This window comes from Podarcis liolepis (assembly GCF_965112155.1).
Source record: "Podarcis liolepis genome assembly, chromosome: 8".
NCBI lineage: Eukaryota > Metazoa > Chordata > Lepidosauria > Squamata > Lacertidae > Podarcis > Podarcis liolepis.
Window position 1 is genome coordinate 50,164,758 of NC_139560.1, and position 23,437 is coordinate 50,188,194.

The 23,437-nt window shown below is 40.0% G+C and overlaps 1 protein-coding gene across 8 annotated transcripts in view; it reads left to right on the forward strand.

Annotated features, from left to right (window-relative positions):
* Positions 1 to 404: 404 nt before the first annotated feature.
* CEP192 (centrosomal protein 192) overlaps positions 405 to 23,437 on the forward strand; it is a 49,425-nt gene continuing 26,392 nt past the window's right edge. Inside the window, exons 1-21 of one of the 8 annotated variants that reach the window (XM_083518107.1) lie at positions 405 to 454; positions 2,200 to 2,389; positions 3,346 to 3,459; positions 5,001 to 5,152; positions 5,892 to 5,944; positions 6,414 to 6,543; positions 6,809 to 6,960; positions 7,591 to 7,734; positions 7,902 to 8,037; positions 8,332 to 8,399; positions 9,117 to 9,336; positions 9,763 to 9,894; positions 11,028 to 11,092; positions 11,179 to 11,376; positions 11,829 to 11,949; positions 13,619 to 13,713; positions 14,644 to 15,283; positions 16,203 to 16,433; positions 18,363 to 18,510; positions 20,485 to 20,653; positions 22,458 to 23,268. In XM_083518107.1, the coding sequence (XP_083374233.1) occupies positions 2,223 to 2,389; positions 3,346 to 3,459; positions 5,001 to 5,152; positions 5,892 to 5,944; positions 6,414 to 6,543; positions 6,809 to 6,960; positions 7,591 to 7,734; positions 7,902 to 8,037; positions 8,332 to 8,399; positions 9,117 to 9,336; positions 9,763 to 9,894; positions 11,028 to 11,092; positions 11,179 to 11,376; positions 11,829 to 11,949; positions 13,619 to 13,713; positions 14,644 to 15,283; positions 16,203 to 16,433; positions 18,363 to 18,510; positions 20,485 to 20,653; positions 22,458 to 23,268 (3,946 nt within the window). In that variant the 5' untranslated portion in view covers positions 405 to 454; positions 2,200 to 2,222. Of the gene's footprint in view, positions 1,306 to 2,199; positions 2,401 to 3,345; positions 3,460 to 5,000; positions 5,153 to 5,891; positions 5,945 to 6,413; positions 6,544 to 6,808; positions 6,961 to 7,590; positions 7,735 to 7,901; positions 8,038 to 8,331; positions 8,400 to 9,116; positions 9,337 to 9,762; positions 9,895 to 11,027; positions 11,093 to 11,178; positions 11,377 to 11,828; positions 11,950 to 13,618; positions 13,714 to 14,643; positions 15,284 to 16,202; positions 16,434 to 18,362; positions 18,511 to 20,484; positions 20,654 to 22,457; positions 23,269 to 23,437 lie in introns of those variants that run through there. The other 7 variants (XM_083518106.1, XM_083518110.1, XM_083518111.1 and 4 more) reach the window with 7 other exon arrangements.

Consider the following 23,437-nt stretch of genomic DNA (forward strand, 5'->3'; position numbering starts at 1 on the left):
TCAGGGCCGCTGACAGAATAAAATAAAGGATAAAACAAATAAAACAGCAAATCAATACCCCCCCTTCCTATTGGCAGGATAAATTGAGAGTAAGCCTGTCGCCTTTGATTTTACGCTTTGTGACCTTATGTATATAATATAGTGTATAAAAATAATAACTACAGCACCGGGAAACTCTCAGGTGCTTTTGTAAATAAAATAACAAGTAAGCAGACTCGCAGCGAGATCGTTATCGGTCACCTCCGCAAACCCCACCAGCTCTCTTTCCCGGACTGTTTGAAAGTAGCGTGTCACCGCCCTTTCGTCCAATCAGAGAAGCGCTACACTTTCCCTTCGTTCTGTTCTCGTAAACCAATAGAATTCGCATGTGTTTCCTCCCCGATCCCGCCCTCCGCCTCCCCCCCCCACCCCGCCCCGCCCGCCGAAATCCAAAAGCGAGTTTCCTAGGCGCCAGGTAAGGGGCGTGCGCGTGCGCACTTACAAGCAAATAGAGGAGGGGGGCGTTTCTCTTTCCCCCTCCCTCTTCCAGAGTTCGACGCTTCTTGGGGTTGCCGTGACGTTTCCGAACGGTGTCCTCGCGCATCAATGCGCGTGCCCGGAGGCGCCCGAGAGCTGCCGTTCCAGCGCTCGCTTTTGCTTTGGGTGAGCGGTTTGGGAGCGGGGGTTGGGTGGTGTGTTTTTTTGAGGGGGGGGCATGTTTTTCTCAGTCGGAAGCGGCCGTTTTAGGTCGTTTTAGGGGCGGTTTCCATTCTCTCTTGCTTCCCGCTTCCCCTCCCTCCTGTGTCGGCGCCTAAAGCGAGTGTCGGCGAAGCTTTTTTTGGCGGGTGTCCCGAGAAGAGAGGACGGAGGGGCGGGAGCCCGTTTCTGGGGGAAAAAGGCGCGCCCCTTTGCTTCCCTTCACTTCAGCCCAGCGCCGTCCTTAGCAGGAAAAACGCTAGAAATCGGCGCCCTCCACGTGTGCCTGGCGCAGTTATTTATATTCCGCGGTGGGGACAGAGTTCCTCTTCCTTTCCTCCTCCTGCTCTGCCTCGGAAGTGTTCATACTCCTTTCCTATAAGTTGCCCATAAGAAGGTCGATAACGGGGCAAAGCTGAGCCACATCTCGGCGCCGCAGCAAACCGTGAATGAATGCTTTGTTGGACGGTGTCAGGGAGTGTTTCTGAGCATGTGTAGAGGGCTGCTCCGGCACCGTGCCCCTGCTGGTCCTTCTGAGCTAATGTGCTATGGAAGACTACTTTGAAGCTAGCAACACTGAGCCATATGGCTCCCGAACAGTTGCAGAAAAGAGCCCTTTTCTTTTAAAAAGTAATTCCTGTAAATTCAACAAGGCAGTTAATTGCTACTTTTGTCGCAAAAGAAATGGTCTTAATTTGTCTTGCAGATTTGTGAAGTACTTGCCTTGGTGTGAAAAAATATATTTGGAGATGACCAAAACTTAGTTGTGATTCAGAATTATTTTGTACGCAGGAGAGTTGATGGTGCTTCTCACATTCCCCCACTCCCATAGTAAAGGTTTTGGTTGAAAGAGCATTAATGAAAAATTGAGTACGTACACCATTCTCTCTGCTGTACCCCACTTCAGGTGCTGGCAGCCTCTAGAAACAGCAATAAACTCATGCCAATCGGCTTAAACAGCTAAATATAGCACCTGCACTGTGTGTAGTCAGCAATCTAATGAGCTGTGTTCCTGAAAAGAATTTATTTTGTTAAATGATTGACAACCTGCATGTGTGTTTTGGTGCTAACTTGATTTTGAAAATAAAAATACAGTAAAAGTTGCGTTTTGCAATTGTGATTGATGTAACTCTAATCTTGGACTGCTCTGGCATTTTGCTTTCAAAGAGCTTGTACCTGTTCCAGTCCTTCAAATGTGTGTTCCTTTTGTGTTTGGAATTTCTAGAGCGTATTGTGAAAGAATTTACTCAGTGTCTGTCTTTGTGGAAGATGTAGGGATACTGTGCTACGCCTGTGTCGGCAGTCATAGCAAAGTCAAACAACTGCACAGCTTTTCAGTTTTGTTTCTCAGTTATTGAGTTCCTGTAGCAATTTAGGAGCTTGATGACAGGTCAGTCTCTGACTGCACACTTACCGTCTAGGAAACAAAGATTAGAAAATGTGATTTAAAAGTACTGATAAAATAGAACATTTCTTGAATATTATCTTGCTGCCTATGTGTAACCTCTCTCTCTTACCCTTTAGGGCAGCTATGAGAAGACAGTATAATGGAAGACTTCAAATGTATTGCAGATGAGACGTTTCCAAGTGTTTTGCTCAACTCTGTAGCTGGCTGCACCAGTGACATTTTTGACAATATCACAATTTCATCAACTCTTGGCATACCAGTTGCTGCTTCAACTGAAGCCAGACGGAAAACTGGCTCTCATGACGGGTAAGACATTTGTTAGTTCATGACTAGAAATTCATAGGTGAGTGTAGGGAAGAATGTGTTGACTGAAGGATTGCTCATGGCTGGTAATTTCTAAATCTAAAACTGTTTCCAGGCATGGCTTTCTACTTCCATCAGTGTATGATTCATGATAAAAATAGAATCTAGATAATTGGAAATCTTACATAAAGTTTGTTGAAATGGAATTCAGCAAGCTCATCATTATGTGCTGAACTGTCAGACATTGTGTAGTAACTTGGAGGCAAGTAAAGCAGGTACTGGCAAGGGGCTGTTTGATGACTGCTTCCTCTCCTCCCAAGTGGTGAGATCTGGAGCAGGTCCCAGACATATTAGCATATTATCTCAGTCACCCTCTTGTGTGTAGAGGTGAATACCTGAATCCCTAGATATTAAAGCCATTTTTGCTAGTAGCTGTAATATACAGGGTTGAGTAACAGTAGCTGCTCTTGAGGCAGTTAGGTGGAGGCTACTAGTAACTGCTGCTGACCACTGCTTTATGGGGATGGAGACTCCAGTACCCTTTCCGGGTGGAGTTGTGAAGCAGCTTGGGGGCTGCTGGCTTATCACTATGAAGACTAGTAGTTGTTCCTAGCAATGGGCATTGACATCAGCAGTATCATTTAGTGAGCCACCTCATAAGCTGCTATTATTAGGCAAGATGCTCAAAGCTGAAGACCATGGTGGGGAGAGGGGAAGCAAGTATGTTCCTTTTTCAAAAGAAGAAGAAGAAAAAGACTGTTCTAACTATGAAACACTAAGGATTGGAGTACCTTCCTCATTTGATTTTACCTTGGATTACTACTGGAGACAAATTTATTGTGTGGTTAATGTGAGGAGGTAGTGCCACATCATAAGACATTCCTGATCACTGAAACGGTCTTCTAAACAACAGAGCTGAGAACTTGCAAAATAATGGTTTTGTTTTCTTTGTATTGCAGACAATATGATGAAGTGTCTTACATGGACAATAGATTCCCTGCTCCATTAGCATCTTCCTGTAGTGGTGAATCTGATTCTGATCCAAGAAAGACTCTTAACTTTCAGGATACTGTGTAAGAAGTAGATTACATAATTTAATGTTACATCTTGTGTTGGATCCAAAGATACATTTCTGCTCACAGAATACTTACAGATTAGAACTTTTTGATTCAACTTAAAAATAACTTTCAAGACATATTCTCTGACAAGTAGGTTTCATGAATGCCTGATTTAAGTGTTGCTGCATATCTTATCACTATTAATAGCAGAGATGGGGTGTAATTTCATTATCTCTCTTTTGGCAACAGAAAAAAAAACATTCCTCTTCTTCCAGCCTTCAGCTAATTAAAGAACCTATGGTCTTTTTAACTCTGTTTTTGTTTTGTTATTTGTTATGTATTTTTGTGTTTTTTTTTACTGTAAACTGCCCTGTGATCCCCAGATGAAAAGCGGTATATAAATTTAATAATAAAAATAAAAATACTATAGTCCCTGAATGTTGGACCTAAACTTTCATAATCCCTGACTGTTGGTCTTGCTGATGAGAGTTGCAGTCCAACATCTGAAGGTCCAGAGGTTCATTCCTGTTCTAGACTGCTAAGACCATGAAATATACTCCTTATGTTTTAAATCCTAAAATGTATGTTAAGATTAACCTATGGATAGTAATGAAAGCCCAACTTGGTTGTTCCTTAGACTAATTTCTGTGGCATGTGAAGTTGTCTCACAAGAGAACCTGTGGTCAGATTGTATCTAGCAAACTCACCCACTCAATGCCACTTATGACTCTAGAAGCAAATCTTATGTACTCCCTATTAAGTTCTATCTTTTGCTTGCATGGTGTATATCATTTTTTTCCACATTATGACCTGTTCAAGGAACATAAGTTTCTTGTTAAAAATGTTTAGGTAGATGCTGCTAATAAACCTAGCTGGGGTGTGGTGGTTGTTTTTTTTTTGTGTTGAAGTAGGTAACTACTTCCTGGTTTAGCTTGTTAAAAAGTACCTGTAAGATCCTAATATGTTTTTCAGATTTTAGGCTTAGTTAACTTTTTCATTTAAGTTAGTCTAATATTGATATTACCAGTTGAGACGCACTAGAAAATCTTTATATGTTGCTGGAAAGCTAAACTCGCCTCCTGTCTCAGAATGATCCTGGGAAATAAAACTTTTATTCAAACATACCTACTATGTTGGAGCTAGAAGGAAAACACATGAGAATAGGTTTATGGAAAGATGTACTTTGTAAAATTTTGGAACAACAAGCTATAGGCTAATTTGCAAACTTAACTATAAAAATATTTATACATGTTAAACACAAATTAAATTTGAGTTGGAAACTTATTAAGAATTGACAGTGACTGTATATGTTTTATAAACATGCCTTTTATTATAAATATTATATTTTTAAATAAAATGCAGCAGGTTGCAGCTTCCTTCCTACAATATCCAGGGTGTGATCCAATCTACAAGATACCACTAGGGAAATTATTCTGAAATATATAGCTTAGTGTGGTTCAGCTAAACAATGCAGGTGGAGCTGTCTGACATTAAGTATATAAAACTACTAAGTAGTTGTAAAATTGAGATTAAAACCTTCATTTTAACTTTCTCAGGGAATGCTGTAATAAAGCTGCAGACAATCAGTTGGAGTCAAGCCAGGAAGAGTCTAATGTTTTGCAGCAAAAGCACCAGCATTTTTCTAATGAATGCTCTGGGAACCAGTGGCATTCTTTGCATGAGAGGCTTTCACTTCAACACTTGGAAGGTAGGCAGTTTTCACAGTGTCTGTAGGAATACTATTAAGCATTATACAATGTATTCTGAAGTTCTGCTAAGTGTGGTATCCTCATTTGTGATACCTCAAGTGTAATATAGCTTTCCCGCTAATAGTCACCCACTTGAGTTTCCCATCAGTTTGGAAATGAACTGGAGCTACCAAAAATAAGGTAGTAGCTGGCATCTACATAATTTGCCTGGCTGACTTGGTGGGAATAGACAAACTTGGATGATGGTGGAGACTGGAGAAGAGCAGGAGTGGGGAGCTGTTGATCTACAGACCTAATTAGGCCTGCCAGACAATTTTATTTCTTTACTTTTATTTCATAAAATTTATACACCACTTGATTGTAAAAACCCTCAAAGTGGTTTAAAGTAATTTTGGGCAAACCAAACCCACATTTCTCTGCACCTGAGCACATATGTGAATGTACTTGGAAGGGTGCAATTAATTAAAAAATAATATTCTTGAATGATTCCATACTTGATTAGGTTACATTTGCTAAAGGTTCTTGATAGTGTTCAATTTTTATGCACAGTGCTAAGTGGGAGACAGTGCCCTTCCCAAATAAACTAATGATATTTGCAGAGCAAGAGCATTTGCATATATTTTTCAAGCAATATAATCCATGTACCACTGTAGTTAAGAAATTCCTGGCAAATTCTTTGCTCTGTCTTTGTAAAGAGGACTGCTAATGCAGTAGAAAAAACTTGTTTTTTACTTTCAGATTTGACAGCTAGAATATTTGCTTCATTTGAAAAAGACAATGAAGACTACAAGGTAACTTTTCTGCAGTATGATCGATGTAGACTTTACAAAGAACTAATGTACTTTTTTCTAGCAAAAAGTCTCAAGTAAATAATGTCTTCTGAAGCATCACTTTCCACATGCTTGGCCACACTCTCAAAGAATCCAAAGGTAGTACTGAGGCAGGCTTTATCTTTGCAGAAGCCATGCTGTTGTTTCATCAGCAAGACTTCTTCTCTTTTATACTTTACCATTTTATCTTTAAAGCTTTCCACCAATTTAACTGGAACAAACATTAAGTTGTCTGTAATTTCTTGAATCCCTTCTATTTTTAAAAACTTATGCAACTTAAGCATGGGATAATATAACATCCTGTTCTGCTTTCCTTGGGGGCATTTGATGAACACTAGAGACTTTGATTGATCCAGCCAGTAAAAAGTGAAGTTATGGAGGAGACTCAACAATAAGTAATTCAAATTCCTGTATTGGCTTTGGTTTGTAGGCTGTTTCATTAGAACATGGTCAGAAGAGAATAACAAATGAAATAGACAACAACGCTAGGATCGGCTTTTCCAGATTTATAGAAAATGAACAACCACTGAGCTTTGCAAGTTTAGAAGGAAATTCTACAGGTATTGCTTTAAAATTCGAATTGTTTGGTATCCTTCCAGTTTATTTTTGCTAAGGATGGCTCCACACTGCCAGCAGCAAGCCAGATTATTTGTGCACTGATGTTTCATGCAATGCATATTCTTCCTGCAGTGAACATGTGAAGTGTAGATGATATACATATATCCTTAAAACACCTGTATGCATATATCTGGGGTACTGTGGAAGAATGCACATGGTTCATACTTAATATTTGAACTAATGGCAAGCCGCTTTTTGCTGAATTAGAATATGAAATTGGAGATGAAGAGTTCTGTGATGGCCAACTGGAGACCTATTTTGAGCAGCTGGTACTACCAGAAATGCAGATGGAAGATGTTGAAGAACATGAATTTGGAGAACATGTTAAAGCCATGGAACTGCCTTCAAATAGGAAAAGTGTAAGTGAAAATTCAGTTATTCTAGTATTGGGGGTTTGTAGGCACACTAAGACATTGTTAGTCTGCATGAACAATTTTGTAAAAGGTGGTTGGGGGGTAGATAATGTTGGTAACTTAAGGGAGCTGAAATGAGGCACAGTTCACTTGCCCCAAAGCTGCATCTCCTGCAGAGGATCCTAATAGCAATAATTTCCCTTTTCTCTCCCCACCTTCTACACAAGAACTACAAAAGAATAGAGAATGAGCAATAGATGGAGATAAGGCAGCACACAGAGACTAGGCATTCTCCCTAATGTTGTGTACTTGTGCTCGTACGCCCTTATTGGTTGGTGAAAAGAAATGGACTTTCTGGGATGCTTCATAAGCACTACACTTGTGGTGCAAGTGGATCATGCTCTAACAAACTACATAAATAATCTTCTGTCGTTGCTCAAGAGTTCTTGGGTACTTGAGCTTCACCTGCTCTGAGCGTGATGAGCAGCTAGCCAACCTCCCAACTTTGAAGCTGTAGAGGTGAGCAGGGCTCATCCTGACACATTGTATGATACTCCTTGCAAAGCCACAGGCCTCCCCAACTCTAGAGCACATTTAAGGCATTTTGGCTGAAAACTAACACTTGAAATTCTTCAGGAAAAGTTCCAGATACCTACCGTTTGCCAGGCAGCAAGAACTGATTCTCCTGTTGCTAGCAACGAAGAACTGTATGATTTTAAGAAAGCTGGGCAGAATGAAAAAGATGAGCAGTTTATGTTGCCCATGACAGCAAGGCAAGAGGTGCGTCATAATTAAGCTTGGCTAAATTTTTAGAGAAGACACAAACCTTTAACCAATATAGTTTGGGGGTTGCTGAACGTGGGTTGCCTATACTCAAATACATTTTAATAATTTTTATTTTTATTTTGCAATGCATTTGCTTATCTTTTCTTTTTTATTTGCAACAGGTAGAATGCAGTAAACCTAGTCTAAACTCCGGACACAGAGATAGTTTTGAAAAGTTTCCTGCTGAAATGGTAGTTTACACATCTGAAGTATGCAGTAGAACAACAGATTATCAACACGCTCCTTCAGATGCCCTAGGTAGCAGCTCTGTTATTGATGGTGACATTTTAATGTACTGAATGTGCATATAAGTTTGGTACAAGTTATAGTTTATTCTGTGTCTCCTTAAAAGGCACAATCGTGTCATGACAAATTTTAAGCATCTTTTAAAAAATGCATATTGAGTAAAAATGAATATAATGAGGAAAATACGGTATGGTAATGATGCCCAAAGTACTGTGGCCAGATGTGTTACCTATTAAATGGTTTTTTCTATTACAACATTTCTTTCATTTCATTTAAAATCAATGCTAAATAACTGTATCACTGCAGGTTGTCATGACTCTAGTGAGGAAGATGGAATACCTGTAAAGACGAAAACAGTCAGCAGCAGCAGAAATGTAAGTAGAGGACTGAAAATCAGAAACCATGTATTCTGGCTCAAGATAACTGAGTTTGACCTAATGTTGGGTATCTCCTAGAGTAGACCCATTGAAATAAATAATCTTAAGTAACTTGTTCATGGGTCTACTCTGAGTATGAGTTGGATATCACCAGTTTCTTTTAAGAGGGGATCATCTCTTTTTTAAATAAACCAGACTTCTTTTTGAGCAAGTGTTGGGGATACTTTTTGTTTCTGTTTTTTAAGGAAAACATTCTGAGTAGTCTGAATTTCCAAAGCTTCTCAAGAGTTTATGAATCAATCACACATGCAAATCCCTATTATTTTTTTCCAACCAGTAGTCATCTGTCTCATGCCAAGACCTTGAGTAGGCAACATTAACTTGTTCCTTTTGTCCCTTCCTCCTCTCCCCATCACCACAATGAGCACTATAGTTAACAGTACCTAGCTGATGATCCTATATGTAAGCTGGAGGGAGCTTTCCCGGTAAAATTGCCCAAATGGCATACACTACTTAACAGCAATAAACACTTTAAATTGCTTGCTAAAACCATACTCAATGAAAGTCCTTGTGCAATTATAGAAAACCTTACTACATGAGGTTATTTAAAATTGGTCTGGGAAAGTATCTCTTAATTGACATTAAAAAGAAAATGAACATTTTTGTCCAGTTAATAAAGTAACTCTCTCTCTTTCCTTTTGCTTTTTATAAAAGGATGCCACAAACGTAACCGACTGTGAATTAAAGCTAGATTCTCTCTACTTTAAATGCATTGCTGACAGTAATGCTGCTTCTGAGATATGGCACACAGAACAGCAAACCCAATTTCCTGATCTGTCGCAGCTTGCTAATGAAAATTATGTTCCTCTGGCTGATGCATACCTGTCGCCAAGTGCTTACAAAGGTTCAGAGCAATATGAATGTACAGCAAAAGGTTAGTTAAATGCTAGCTCCTGTGTGCTTTCAGCTTCTAGATTGATTTTGAGATGTTGCTGAGTTGGTGGGTGGCTGCTGTGAATGCTTTTGTGTTATGCCTGATGTAAACAGCACATGGCCTTACTGATGAAATACTGTAGCTTACTTGGAAATGAGAGTGGAACAAAAGTAGCTTTTGAATATCCCGGTTCAGTTTTGATTTAACCACTAAGTTAAAGCATGCATGTATTGCTTATTGTTGTTGTTTTGTTAAATCAACTCATTGTTAGCTTTCCTTCCCTTCCCCCAATTGTCAAAGTCTAGGTAGTAACATCCTTTGGATAGGAACCTTATTTGTGCTATATTGTAATGTACTCATTCATGTACATGTGTGTCGTGACTGAAAGTGGAGGAAGCTAAAGACAATATGTGATTCCTTTTTTAGAGGACCCACCACATGATGTTGTGTATCAAAATGAAGATGGTAGATGGGTGACAGATCTTGCTTACTACACGTCATTTAATAAAGAAGAAGTATCCAATTTCTCAAACTTAAGTGGAGACTTCGTAGCTGGATGTAAGCCTTACTGTACCTTTAAATCTTTGGCAATGTCTTGGTTGCATTTCACTTCCTAATCTTAACAGAACAGACACCTACATTTACAAAATATGTCAGTATCAGAAGGAGTTTTGTCGGAGCTCCCTTGATTTCTCGAGATTATTTTTTTTACTTCGGTTTTAAATTACCCCTTTCCACAAAGATAAGTAGGAAACATAGCAGGGGTCTTGCAAAGCTTTCCTTCAACCTGGCTTGAGTAAGTTTGTACTACAAGATTAATTATATGTTAGGACATGGGTCACCAAGATTCTCCACATATTTGTAGGTAATGTAATGCAGATGCCAATTGGATGACAGTGAAACAAAAATACTTCTTTGGGTAACTGAAACTTCAGTGTTAAAGCAATTGACAATTAATAGCATAAGTAACCTGACTTCTTTAAACTTAGGATATTAGTTGTGATAGACTTCAATTGTAGCATTACTTACAAAACTGCTGAAATTAAATAATGGTAGAGGAAAAGGGCTGGCATGGCTTTCAGATTTCCTAGCTGATAGCTCTGCTCCTTACAAAGACAGCAGCACAGAATACCAGGGCTTCAGATGATACAAAAGCTTGTTTTTATTCAAAGTGGTTCTCCTTGAATGGTAAATATCTGTCTTTTCTTACAGTCGGTATTACCATAATATCATAAAACCACACAAAACTTTTAAATTTTATTTATTTATTTGGATTTATATACTGGTGACATTTTTAGGAAAAAATCTCTTTAAGTAGCTACAAGTATCATGAAATTACAAATAGAAATCAGAAACTAATAACTAAATTATTTTTAAAAATCCATCAATTAAAAACATCACAGCCAGTAGCTGAACAGAATAACCACCTGAAACATCTCAAGAAGCCTGAGTAAGCAGATATGCTTTTAGCCGATTTAAAACATTCAGCTGATGGAGCTAAACAAATTGCATATTAACATTACATGACCTTACAGGAAACTAAGCTCAGTACATAAAATATGCCTAATTTTTAATGTAATTTTTACTTCACGATTACTTTACCTTTCACTCATTCATCCATTCTGCCTAGGGAATGTGGGGTATGCTAAGAGGTTAATCGTTTCCCTTTCTTCCTCTTCCTCTTTGAAAAGCTGAAGCAATTGCAGTGATTGACCAAGATCAAGAAGAATTTGAAAGGGAACACAGATTTATTCAGGTAGGAAACATCGTAAAGAGGCTATTCTGATCCTTTTGTCTAGAGGTAATGATAATTCTTCACATTTTTGTTTGCTACATTTTCAGGAAGAGAAAATGGAACTGCAAAATGCCTCTGGATTAGAGGACTCTTCATGGAAATGTGTTAATAACGGCAACCCACTTAGAGGTTCACAAACCGACTTTAGCAAAGATGCTAGTTACCTACGGCTCTCTCTAGGAGAGTTCTTTGGTCAGAGGTCTGAGGCCCTTGGTTGCCTCGGAGGAGAAGGTGATGTGAAACGGGTACGTAGCTGTCTCGTCCACATACTTTTACCACTATATGTACATACTTGGTTTTTGACAAGATTCCTCTCAGACTACAAAATAGAAATAAGTAAATGAGCAGGCTCATAGCTGAGTAATAGAGCATATGCTTTGCATACGGAAAATGCAGGTTTAGTGCCTTCCAAATTCATTAAAATATCTCTGATAGAAGGACTGAAAGAGATATATGCCTGAGACCCCGGAGAACTACTGCATTTTATGTAGCCCATTACTGACTTGTCCATGAGGTAGCTTCATGTCCCTTAAACACCTGTTGAGTTATTTTCTACAATGGACTGTGAAACACAGGGCAAAGAAGCAAATTTTTGAAGGCAGGTTTTAAATCTTCCAGATCTAGACGCTGTGTTGGCCAGCTTCTATTACTACATGTTTCTCAAAGGGTTTATCACGAACGTTATTTCCTCTTACAGCCATCTTTTGGTTATCACATTACTTCACCGGAAAAGAGACAACCTCTTCCTTTGTGGAGGCAATCTGATGTATCTAGAACAAACTCTGATGAACAGAATTCTCAGACATCTACTCTTCAAGGTAATTTCTTGTAAACCGAATAATTTCTCGTAAACCTAAGAATTCTGTGCAAGTAGCTGTTTATCAGGCGAAGCCAACCTAGTGGCCTCCAAAGATTGTGAACTACAGTTCCTCATACTTTCCACCAGCATGGGTAATGGACTGTTCACAACACCTGAAGGGCACCATGCTGGCCATGCATGATGTTGGCCAATTGTTCACTTCATTTCCAAAATCTGCTTATGTATTGGGCCAAGTCTGATAACACTATATAGCATACAGCTGCAGACTAAGCTGCTAGCCTGCCAACATAGTGTAAGTGAGGGCAAGAAAATGGGGTCTGTGTTTTATATTGAGCATATTCCAGAATGGCATTAGAGGACTGCTCTGCCCCCTGGCAACTATGCTGCAGGGTCCTGCAGGGTTTCATGCTGTTTCATATTAATGTAAGGAGCAGCTCATATTTTTCATGCAGAGGGAAGGATTGACTCATGGCCAACCCCTCCAGGGGTAACATGTCAAAGTGGGCATGGCTGAAGTCTGAAAGTGAGGATAGCTAATTTTAAATTTCTTAAAAAATAAATAAATACACATGGGTATCGCAAAAACCTTTTCGTATCGTAACACTGGGGGTGCATAGGAACTTTTAAAAGTCATTTGGGGGGGGTGTCAAAAACCGTGTTGGGGCTATATGCAGGCCAAGAGTTTTTTTAACAGATTTTAAAATTTTGGTTTTGGTGCTTTATTATGTGTGGTATTTAATGGTACAGGGACGCTGGTGATGCTGTGGGTTAAACCACAGAGCCTAGGGCTTGCTGATCAGAAGGTCGGCGGTTCGAATCCCCGCGACGGGGTGAGCTCCCATTGCTTGGTCCCTGCTCCTGCCAACCTAGCAGTTCGAAAGCACAAAAGTGCAAGTAGATAAATAGGTACCGCTCCAGCGGGAAGGTAAATGGTGTTTCCGTGTGCTGCTCTGGTTCGCCAGAGTGGCTTAGTCATGCTGGCCACATGACCCGGAAGCTGTACGCAGGCTCCCTCGGCCAATAAAGCGAGATGAGCGCCGCAACCCCAGAGTCAGCCACGACTGGACCTAATGGTCAGGGGTCCCTTTACCCTTTACCTATTTAATGGTACAGATATATAAATTACCCTGGAGTCTTTTCATGAAGGATGGCTTAGAAATCATATGTTTCCTTATGCAGCTTAGTATTATCGTCACACACTGTGCTTGGTATGAAAATAAGCAGTTAGAGTACAGATAGAATTAAATTGCTTTTACATAGGATTTTCGTTATTCCAAATAGATCTTAGATGTGTGTTTAATTACATTTGTGTGGTTTAATTACTTAAAATGGCCATGTTCAGACAATCATTCATAGTGTCATAAAACACATTTCTCTTCTTTTCACATTGGCCAATGACTTGGATCTCCTGCCTTGCATTAATCCAGAATTCCTCATTGCATCCAAGCCAGGGAACTCTACATTAATGTGAGTTAAAAAATCAGGTTAATAGAAATATCTGTGCCAAAGCAAGTATACAACAGAAAGAGGAGGAGCAGCAGCATGAAAACATGGATAATGATCTGAATATGGCTAGGTGCAACATTAACCTTTGCAATATACATTTCTTTCATTGGCTTATTGTAAACAGTATTCTAGTGAACACAAGCTAACTTTTCTTGTCTTAGGGGATGTAGAAGAAAGCATTAAGGAAGACTCCCACATTGCATCTGCTACATTTACCCTTTGTGAAGTGAGTGCAAAAGACACAGAGAGAGGAAGGGTAAGTATTTAGATATCAAAATCAAAATAGATATCTGTTTAAAAGTATTTCATTTCTTATAAGAATCCTGAAACAAATATTTCAGTGTGTCTAACATACCGTATTTTTCCATGTATAAGATGTTCCCGTGTATAAGACGACCCCTATTTTTTTTTAACCCAAAATTAAGAAATTAATTTGTTTAGCTTTGGGGGGCGGGGGAGGTCACTTCCACCAATCGCTCACTCGCCTGCCTGCCACTGCTGATTGCTTGCTACAGCCATTGCTGATCACACACCCCGCCCCAGCCACCAATTGTCTGCCCGCTTGCTGCCACCAACAGCCCACCCACTTATTTGCCGCAGCCGCCAGTCACCTGCCTGCCTCGCCACAGTGCCAGTTGCCTGCCCACTTTGCTGCAGCCGCAGTCAATCGCCAGCAGGCCTTGCTACAGCCACCAATCACTTGCCCAATCGCTGCTGCCAATCTCCTGCTTGCTGCTGCCATTAATCATATGTCCCCCCTCTATATTCACTATCCGTGTATAAGACGACACCCAATTTTTTGTCTTTTTTTTTTTAGCAAAAAGCATTGTCTTATACATGGAAAAATATGGTACAGTTAAACCTGAAGCTGGAAGTTAAAACATACTGTCTCATGAGTGGAAAACTTGTTCAGTTTTTCTGAATAAATTGTCTGAGTGGCAGAACTACTGCTGGATCAGACCAAAGGTCTGTCTAGTCCCACATTCTATTCTCAGTAGCCAGCCAAAATGACAATGGGAAGCCCACAAGCAGGACGGGCGATGATGCAGTTCCTGTTTAAAATGCTCAATAACTGGTATTCAGAACTATACTGCCTCTGATATTGGAGGCAATATAACCATTATGACACATGAGTTCAGCTTTGCTACAGGATGTTAAAAATGTCAACTTCTTTTCCAACTTCTAGGAGAAATGCGAAGACCGAAAAGTTGAATGTAAGCAGCTTGAGCCATCTATATTAAGTATAAGCACAATTGCATCTGCTATTGCAAATGCTTCTGTTAGTACTGATCCAGCACAACTCGCTGCTTTGATGACGAAAGCCTCAAATAAAAATAGAGAAATAACAAGCATCCCTGGAGGTGTCAAACCGACAGACTTTTCTGCCACAAGTCAGTCATATGTCAACAATGTAGAAAATAGCACATTTGACATAGAGAAATATCTCAGAAAAACCAATGAAGTTGAGAATGACGGTGAACCCGAAAGCATGATTAAAGATGAAGCAACTGCCAGGGACTTGCTTACAGTTTTGTACAAACAGGAATCTGAAATGCCTTCTCCAAGAGACTTGTCCAAAAGTAATTTGTCTATCAGGAATGGAGAAGAGAAGCTTAATCTAAGCATAATACATGAGGAAAACAGTTACAGAGACTCATCTTGTAATACAAGTTTTGAGAAAAAGGAAATGGAATGTTTAAAAGCAGCATCTAACATAGATGAAGACTTTCTTCCAAAAAACCTGACTTCTTCTCTACCAGATTCAGAAAAGAGACCACCAGAAACTACTACCATATCTTTGGAGGATAGTGGAAAAACACTTCCCAGTAAGTCTTTAACATGTCTTCTAAACTGTTTGGTAGCTGTGCAATTTTAAAAAGAACATTTACAACTGACATTCACAAAATGGCAATTATTTCAATGCAGCTTAATGAAAACTTTGGGACAGTATGGCTTGTAATGAGAGAAATGCTCTTTTGCAGTGGAATAGATCTTTTGACCACACACATAACCCTTTGCACCGCTCTTCACGTGGGCCTGCAAACAATCCAGGAAATCTGCAGTGTGGTTTCTTATTTTTGTTTGCGTTGGGCAGCTGTGCTTAATAGTTTCAGAACAAATCAGGATACAAATCCAACTTCCAGCCATGCCATAATACCCTGGTGTGTTTAAAAGCTGCTAACCATAATTTTCCAGTTTAGATGAAATGCAAACTCTAATTAATGGAAGAGTTTGTGGTTTGTTTGTTTGTTTGTTTGTTTGCTTGTTTGCTGGCTTGCATGAAGGTACTGCATGTGCAGCCAGAAAGCTCACATATCAGCTTTTGATGCCCATATATGTTTATCTAAATTATTTCTTTTGTATGCAACAAGGTTCCCAAACTCTGGTCTGTGAGCTGCATTCAGGTGGTCTACAGTGTGTCTGCATTCACACATATCACATTGTTTTATGTTGCATTACGGTTTGAATGCTATGGGATGCAAATTATGGTACATTAAATTCAATATAAGCAATTAAAGATGCAATAAGAATACAATTAACATTCATACAGCTTCTATCAAGTGTGTTGTAAATGCTACAATAGGCAGAAAAATAATTATGTGGTCTGCCAAGATCATAAGTAATTTCCATTGGTCTGTGTGGGCGGAAGTTTGCAATGCATTTATAAGAGTGGAAAACCCTGCATCTCTGGTGTAAAGTCAAAAATGTATAATTGGATTGTGAACACTTTTTTTCTTTATCCAGCTTACTCTGAATCAGAAGGAAGAACCAGCAAGAACACTCTGTCCCTCAGTTTAAAATCTGTTCCAATATTGCTTTCCCCTCTTCCTGTGCACCCTAATAAGGAAAAAACTATATCCAATATTAAATACCAAGAGAAACAAGATGAAAAGATAATGGAAGAGAATGCTGCCTGCAACAATGAAAAACGTATAGCTTTTGAAAATATATCTGCTGATAACCAGAAAAATGTTGGTGAGTAGAGCATAGGTATATTGATTTCTGCCGAAGCCTGCTTTGAAAGTAAGCTGAAATAGTTTGTTATTTATAGGTTTATGAAGTTTATTCTTCATTCCTGTGCTTGATAACTGCTCTCATCTACTTCTGGAGGCTGTTTCTTGGCCTCCATTGAAGGAGAGCTGCTTTCCTCTGAGGCATGGTTGCTTTTACAGAACATTTCTTCCTTAGTTTTAGTTTAGTTAGGTGGGCTTGGTTTTGGGCTTCTGGGCAGAGAACCGTAGTCTTCAGAACAAGGCAAGAAGAGGTATTATGTCTCCAAATTGTTGGCAGGAATCTAGGTTACTTGTCCTTTTTCTAGGCCTGTAACCAGGTACTAAGTGCACCCAGCTGGCATTACTTGGATTTCTGAAATGATCTCACTTATTCTAACAGACCAGGACCTAGTTCAACATTATGTTGGCTTGCCCAAAAATTTTGTTAAGATCTATACCCCCTGTATTTAAATGTAATTGTAAAGGACAAAAGGAGCACACTTCTCCCCATCAACTCTTACATTTCTTGATAGCAATATTTGAAACCATAATTTTTTCCCAATTTATTGTACTGTTTGCATGTGATTTTCAGCAGAAGCAATTTCAATCTGGACTAAAATGTGGCAAAATACAGGTGTCTTACTGAGTCGCTCTCTAACATTTTCAAGCTCTGCAGAAATCTCACCCAAATGTTCACTGGCCCTTATTACTTGGGAGTACTAGCCTCATGGGTATTCTGTATGACTTTATTCTTTTCACCTAGTTCTCATAACTCATGGAGCATCATTCTAATAGTGGCCATGCAGTAAAGTGGCCATGGTAGCCTTTGGTGCATAGCTGTTTTCAAGCAGCCATGGATTGATTCACACAGAATATTTTGTCCCTCTGAGTAAGACTCTCTAAGTATTGTGGTTAAAAACATGTTCTTTTGATAACTAAGTCTAAGCAGAAGGGTATTAGTGTGACTAGCTTCAGGGCTAGACCTTCCATTTATAAACATTCTCATTTCCTGCAGTTTTTGACAGATTCATTGAATTGAGTTGTCCAGAATCACGTAAGGGTATTTCAGGCATGGCCAGAAAACTCTACCAATTTCCCCTGGGATAAGGAAGTGATTGTTTCAGACAAAGGGGACAGATTTTGAGTTGGCCACAACTTGGTTTGTTAGAAGCCAAGACACCTCTGCTATGTATTTCTCCCGTTTGCCATTGTTTTGAAAGCAATGCCTGGAAAGAATCCAAGTGATTTTGGTTGCCCCATTCTATAATTTATATAATAATAATAATAATTTATTATTTATACCCCGCCCATCTGGCTGGGTCTCCCCAACCACTCTGGGCGGCTGCCGCCAATCGAGTGTTAAAAGCAATACAGCATTAAATATTAAAAACTTTCCTAAACAGGACTAATAATAATAATTTATTATTTATTCTAAATAAATAATCTATTATTAATAATAATTTATTATTTATTATACATTCTGCCCTTTCTACTGGCTCTTGAAAGGAGGCAAGCTTCAGCAACCGCTTCACTGTTGAAGAACTGCCCATCTGAAGAATTTGAGCACAGTTGCTAAATATGACAAACATGGGATGTAAACTGCAGTAGTTCTTTCTGATCATTAAGAGGTTGGCATCTGGGCTGACACCTGCATTTTATGTATAGTAAAAAGGTGGGGCTGTGCACAGTCAGAATGCTACATCTCAAGGATATCCTTCTATCATATACTTCACTGTTTTACCATTTTTATGTCTAGGTATTTCATAGCTAAATATGAAATCCCTAAACGTAGGCATTGCAAATTTCTGTTGAGAAGTACTGCCTCCTGAGGTGGATAGTCACTGATAATCTGAAGTCATTCTTTCCATGGCTAGGAGGATTAATTTCAACATCTCCTTTTTAAAATATTCAGGTAATGCTGTTGTAGCAACGGAACAGACACCTACAACTCCTATGCCTTGTATACAGATTTCAGATGATGAACAATACAGTTTCAGACCTTCAACGTCTCCACTTATTCATTCATCTCCAAATGAAGCTTCTGGAACTGCTCTTTTAGGGTAACTATTGTGTGGGAACATGAAAAGCCCAAATGTGGGTGGGAGTTAGTAGTTGAATACGGTTAGATGGTTAGATTGCATGGTCTGAGCCATACAATCCACTGTTGCCTACTGTACTGGCACAGCTCTCTCAGGTCACAGTCGGTCTTCCCCTTCACCTGACAGCCCTTTTTAAAATGAGATTCCTGGGATTTCCTTTGTGCAAAGCATGCTCTCTGTCTTTGAGAGATAATCTCTCAGTTGAATATGCACATTAACTAATCATTGGCAAATATTACTTTTGACCTCTGTACATGAGGCCCTAATTTTTAAACACTCTTCAATCAATATAAACCTCTTCAAGACAGTTGTCATAATATAAAATGGCAGTCAATTTTACATATTTAAGTGTGAACTAGAAATGAGGACACTGCTGCTGCTAAGCATTCTTGCCAAGTGAACAATATTGCAGTATTCAGTGTCAAATCAAAGAGCCAGCATCATTAATTTATTGTTATAAATTATGTGACTTGCTCAAGTACAGTGGTGCCTCACAAGACAAAATTAATTCGTTCCGCAAGTTTTTTCTTCTTGCGAGTTTTTCGTCTTGCGAAGCACGGTTTCCCATAGGAATGCATTGAAAATCAATCAATGCGTTCCTATGGAGACCGTCCGGGGACAGAGGGGAAGCGCCACGTGCCTTCCCCTCTGTCCCCGGACCTGTTTAAAGCAAGGGGCGGCGGGGAGAAGATTGCTTCTCCCCGTTGCCTGCCCCGCAATCTCCGGCGCGCCTTCCCCTCTCTCCCCGGACCTGTTTTAAAGCAAGGGAAGGGGCAGTGGGGAGAATCGCTTCTCCCCGTTGCCGCCCCTTGGTTCAAAAGGGGTCCGGGGAGAGAGGGGGAGGCGCGCACCTTCCCCTCTGTCCCCTCTTTCTCTGTCCCCGGAGATTGCAGGGCTGGCAACGGGGAGAAGCGATCTTCTCCCCGCCGCCCCTTGCTTCAAAAGAGGTCCGGGGACAGCGGGGAAGACGCGCTGGGTCTTAATTTTTAATTATCTGTTTAGTATGCTGCTCACGGTTACCTGTGGTGCATCACTTTGTGTTATTGTTTCTCTTCACTTTTAGGGATTTTGTTATTATCAATATTCCATTATTTATGTAAACTGCTTATTTTTATTTAGCGGTATACATTTGTTTATGAAATACTGTGGTGATGCAGGAAAAATGAAAGGCAAGCCTCATGCAAGCCTCATGCTACATAAACAAATTAACCATGGTGCTCCTAAATCCAAGTTCACTGACTGTTGAACAGGTAGCCAACATGGTGCCCTCCAGATGTTTTGAGACTACATTTCCATTAGCTTAAGCCAGCACTAACCAGTGTCATGGATGATGGGAACGTTAGTCTTACCAGCATCAGGAGGCTACCCCCAAACTATGTTTTTTGAGATTATGGTCAAACATGACACTGAAGGGCAGCTAAGGTGATAGAGTGGGGAGGCAGAGCAATTGGATAATAAAGGTGAAAAAGCATGAGTGTTCAATCACTTGATTATTAAACCAAGGCTGTGTCAGGGTCTATACTGTGTCTATTACTGGCCTGTGGAGTGAAATGAGCAAAAGCAAACTCAAAAGCTGCATCTAGCCTCTTACTAGATCATGTAGTTTTAGCAGTTACTATGTCATTTTGCTTCATGCAACTGAGATCTAGAAACACTTTTTAAAGGATTGGCTCAGATATGGCCTCCTTTAAAGGCTAGTAGCACTAAGCTGGTAGCAACCATGGGTCTGCTAGGTCACACTAAGACCAGAAGGTGGGAGGTGGAACATTGGAAACACAGTGCTGGTCTGGTGGCAACCACTACTCTTACCGTGGAAACAGATGAGGGGCAAATCACACTACTCACGAAATGAAAAGCCGGATATTATTAAATGGTTATGTAGGCAGTTTGTATGTGGGTACATTTTTTTAAAAGTCAGCATTCTTTGTGTTTTAGAGCTGATGCTGACTGTCCTGCTACAACATCAAATTCTAAGGAATCATCTTGCAATGATAGCTTACCTCAGGTGCTGTATACTGATCATAGCTTGGGACGATTGACCTTTGTCTCTGCCACTGAAAAAACCCTTCAGAATTTAACTCTGTCTAGTCCAGAGAGATGTCAGGTAAGTAGCTTGTTAGATGCAAAATATTTTTATATGCCAAGTTTCAAGTTGTAGTATGATCTTAGGTACATTTATGAAGAACTACCTTCCCAGAAGTATAAAATATTAGTCAAGGATCAGTGTAGTATAGTGGATGGTGTACTAGATTTTGACTTGTATTACCCAAGCTGACATTGTTACACTTTAGCCAGGACTCTGACTTACTCTGTACAGTGGTACCTCTGGTTATGAACTTAATTTGTTAAGGTCCGTTCTTAAGCTGAAACTGCTCTTATCCTGAGGTGCTCTTTCGCTAATGTTTCTTGTCCCCTTAAGTACAGTGGAACATACATACAAGGGATTGGATGAGTAAGGAGAACTAATTTAATGTTCTGGTCAAAATGCACTGTAAGTGGTAGAGTTAACCTCCCCCACTGCCACATTGTAAACTTACCATGTTCATGAACCTGCTGCTCTGGAATTCAGATCAGTGATATGAAAAACAAAATGGCAAAATCATAGCAAATATTCTTAGGACACTTGCGAACATGAATTAATAACACAGTGGGCTGTGAAAACTCATTTGTGCAGTACCACAGGAGAGGAGAACCTCTCGCCTGTGGACCAAACTTGACCTGCCAGGCCTCCCCATGTGGCATGCCAGAATGTTTTTCCCAAAGGTATGCCCATCTGCCCCATAACTGGCATAGTCTGTGGTGTCAGGTGTGGGGCAGGCTTAGACAAGGATGGAGGAAGCAGGATTGATCCTCCACACATTAGCTATAATCCTAATTTAGGCATGCCAGCAAGTTGCCACAGGGAATTGTCTAGCACACCCCAAACCTTTAGAAAGTAGGGTTGAACACTGATACACAAGGAGTTCCGTCCTGCTTGGGCTGTATTTCCCATGTCCATGGACCAATTTGGCAGGTGGGTGGGACAAGCCACCTGCTAGTCACCTGACATCATTATGACATCAGGTGAGTGACAGGTAGGTGGTCCCACCTATCAAAGTTGACCTGTGGGGAGTGGAAGAAGATAAAGATCTGCTCTGCTGGGCCAAAAATGTTTCCCATCCTTGCTTTGCCTCATGCCAACTACTATGCTGTACCAGCAGGGCTAGTACTGGTGACATGGCAAATATTGCACCTAACCTTTAGTTGCACATACATACTTGCTCACTTAATACACCTTGATACTTCTTAAGAATTACTTTTGCTTCATTCCTGGGGAAGCAGCCACCTGGAAGCATCATAAGATTGCTGACTTTATATGAAAAGTTTGCAGTAAATGCTCACCTTGTACCAGGGTTGTGTGGCTTTTTAAAAATTAGCTATTATGAATTTATTTAACATAGTCACCTGTTTCACACATCATGTTAAGCCCTATGCTATGGTGTGCTGATGAATGCTGCTCAAACTGTACCTGCCTGGAGAGAAACCACACGTTGAGCCTTGCACACCATGCTAAGCTTTCACTGTGGTTTTACCTCCAGCTCGGGAAATGGAGGAGCAGAGTAGGTGCAATTTGAGGAGCATGATGTTCATTCACAGTGAGCCATAGTTTGTTTCTAACTTTGGTTTAGTATAACATGCGAACAGGGCCAGTAAGTATTGTTTCTGCATTTAAAAGCCTTGTTTTTTTCCATTGAAGAAGGATAATCTAAACTGTTAATTTATTTTATGAATTAATTGTGGTGTTTTGTCTTCTTGGTAGGCAAGTATAATAGGCTCACTTTCTGTGTGTAGAGGCTTTTAATATGTACTAATCATAAGATTATTACAAATTATAAATGCTAATCAAAATTCTAATATCTTCTATTCAGAATAATCGTGCTAGTGGCTGGGGCACAACAATAGTTTGGACCAGCCCAACTTCAGCATTGGAAGAAGAAACTAAAAAAAGCATTGATTTGCAAAATAACAAACATCCATCACTAAGCAGTGCAAGCACTAGTGTGAGAAACCATAATAAGAAGCAAGAAATAAACAAATCTGCAGATGCTTCCAGCCTACCAGAGCACCAGAAATCAACTGGAGAGCAACCATCAAAGAGCAAAGATCAATCTGCACAGAAATGTTCAAATAGTAATGAACTGGGAAATGTTGAAGTACCAGTAACAGAGCGTGGGTGTGCAACCACAGCACATGGACCAGGCTTAGACTCTCAAAAAGATGTCCTTGCTCTTGACGGTTTAGGTGACTGTATTTCATTAAGTCAAAATAGAGCAAACTTTAAATCACATGTTCCTGCTTCAGAAATTCCAGCCATATCTTCTCAAGTTCCAACACTGCTAACAGGGTGTTCCCTTAGAACAACACCATTTGCCCAACAATATCTGAGAAGCTTGCCATCTCAATCAAATATGGCTCTGCCTCAGTATCAAGTTGGATGTCCTCCAGTTTTTGGTGTTCCACCAGGACTGATTTATTCTACCATCCCCGTGGGTCATGTTCCAAGCTCACTCACTGCTGGAATGACACCAGGTTCAGAAGTTGGATCTGGAATGTTGGGTGCAGCTCCACAGTGCAACTTCATATCCAGCCAGAATGTCTTTAGTAACACTCCACATACAGTACAAGTAACTGATGCTGGTGGACCAAGACAGCTGGAGGAATCTGTTCCATTTGGACTTGGTAAGTTATTTGTTTTTCTTCCAGCAACCTTACCTAATGCCTTTTGTGGTCAAGACGACATTTACTTGGACTCTTGGTCATTCTTTTATATATTTAATTTTAAATGAGCATCATTTGCCATCTTTATTTGTTCATTATATGTAAAGCAGCCAGTGAACAATTTTTTTCT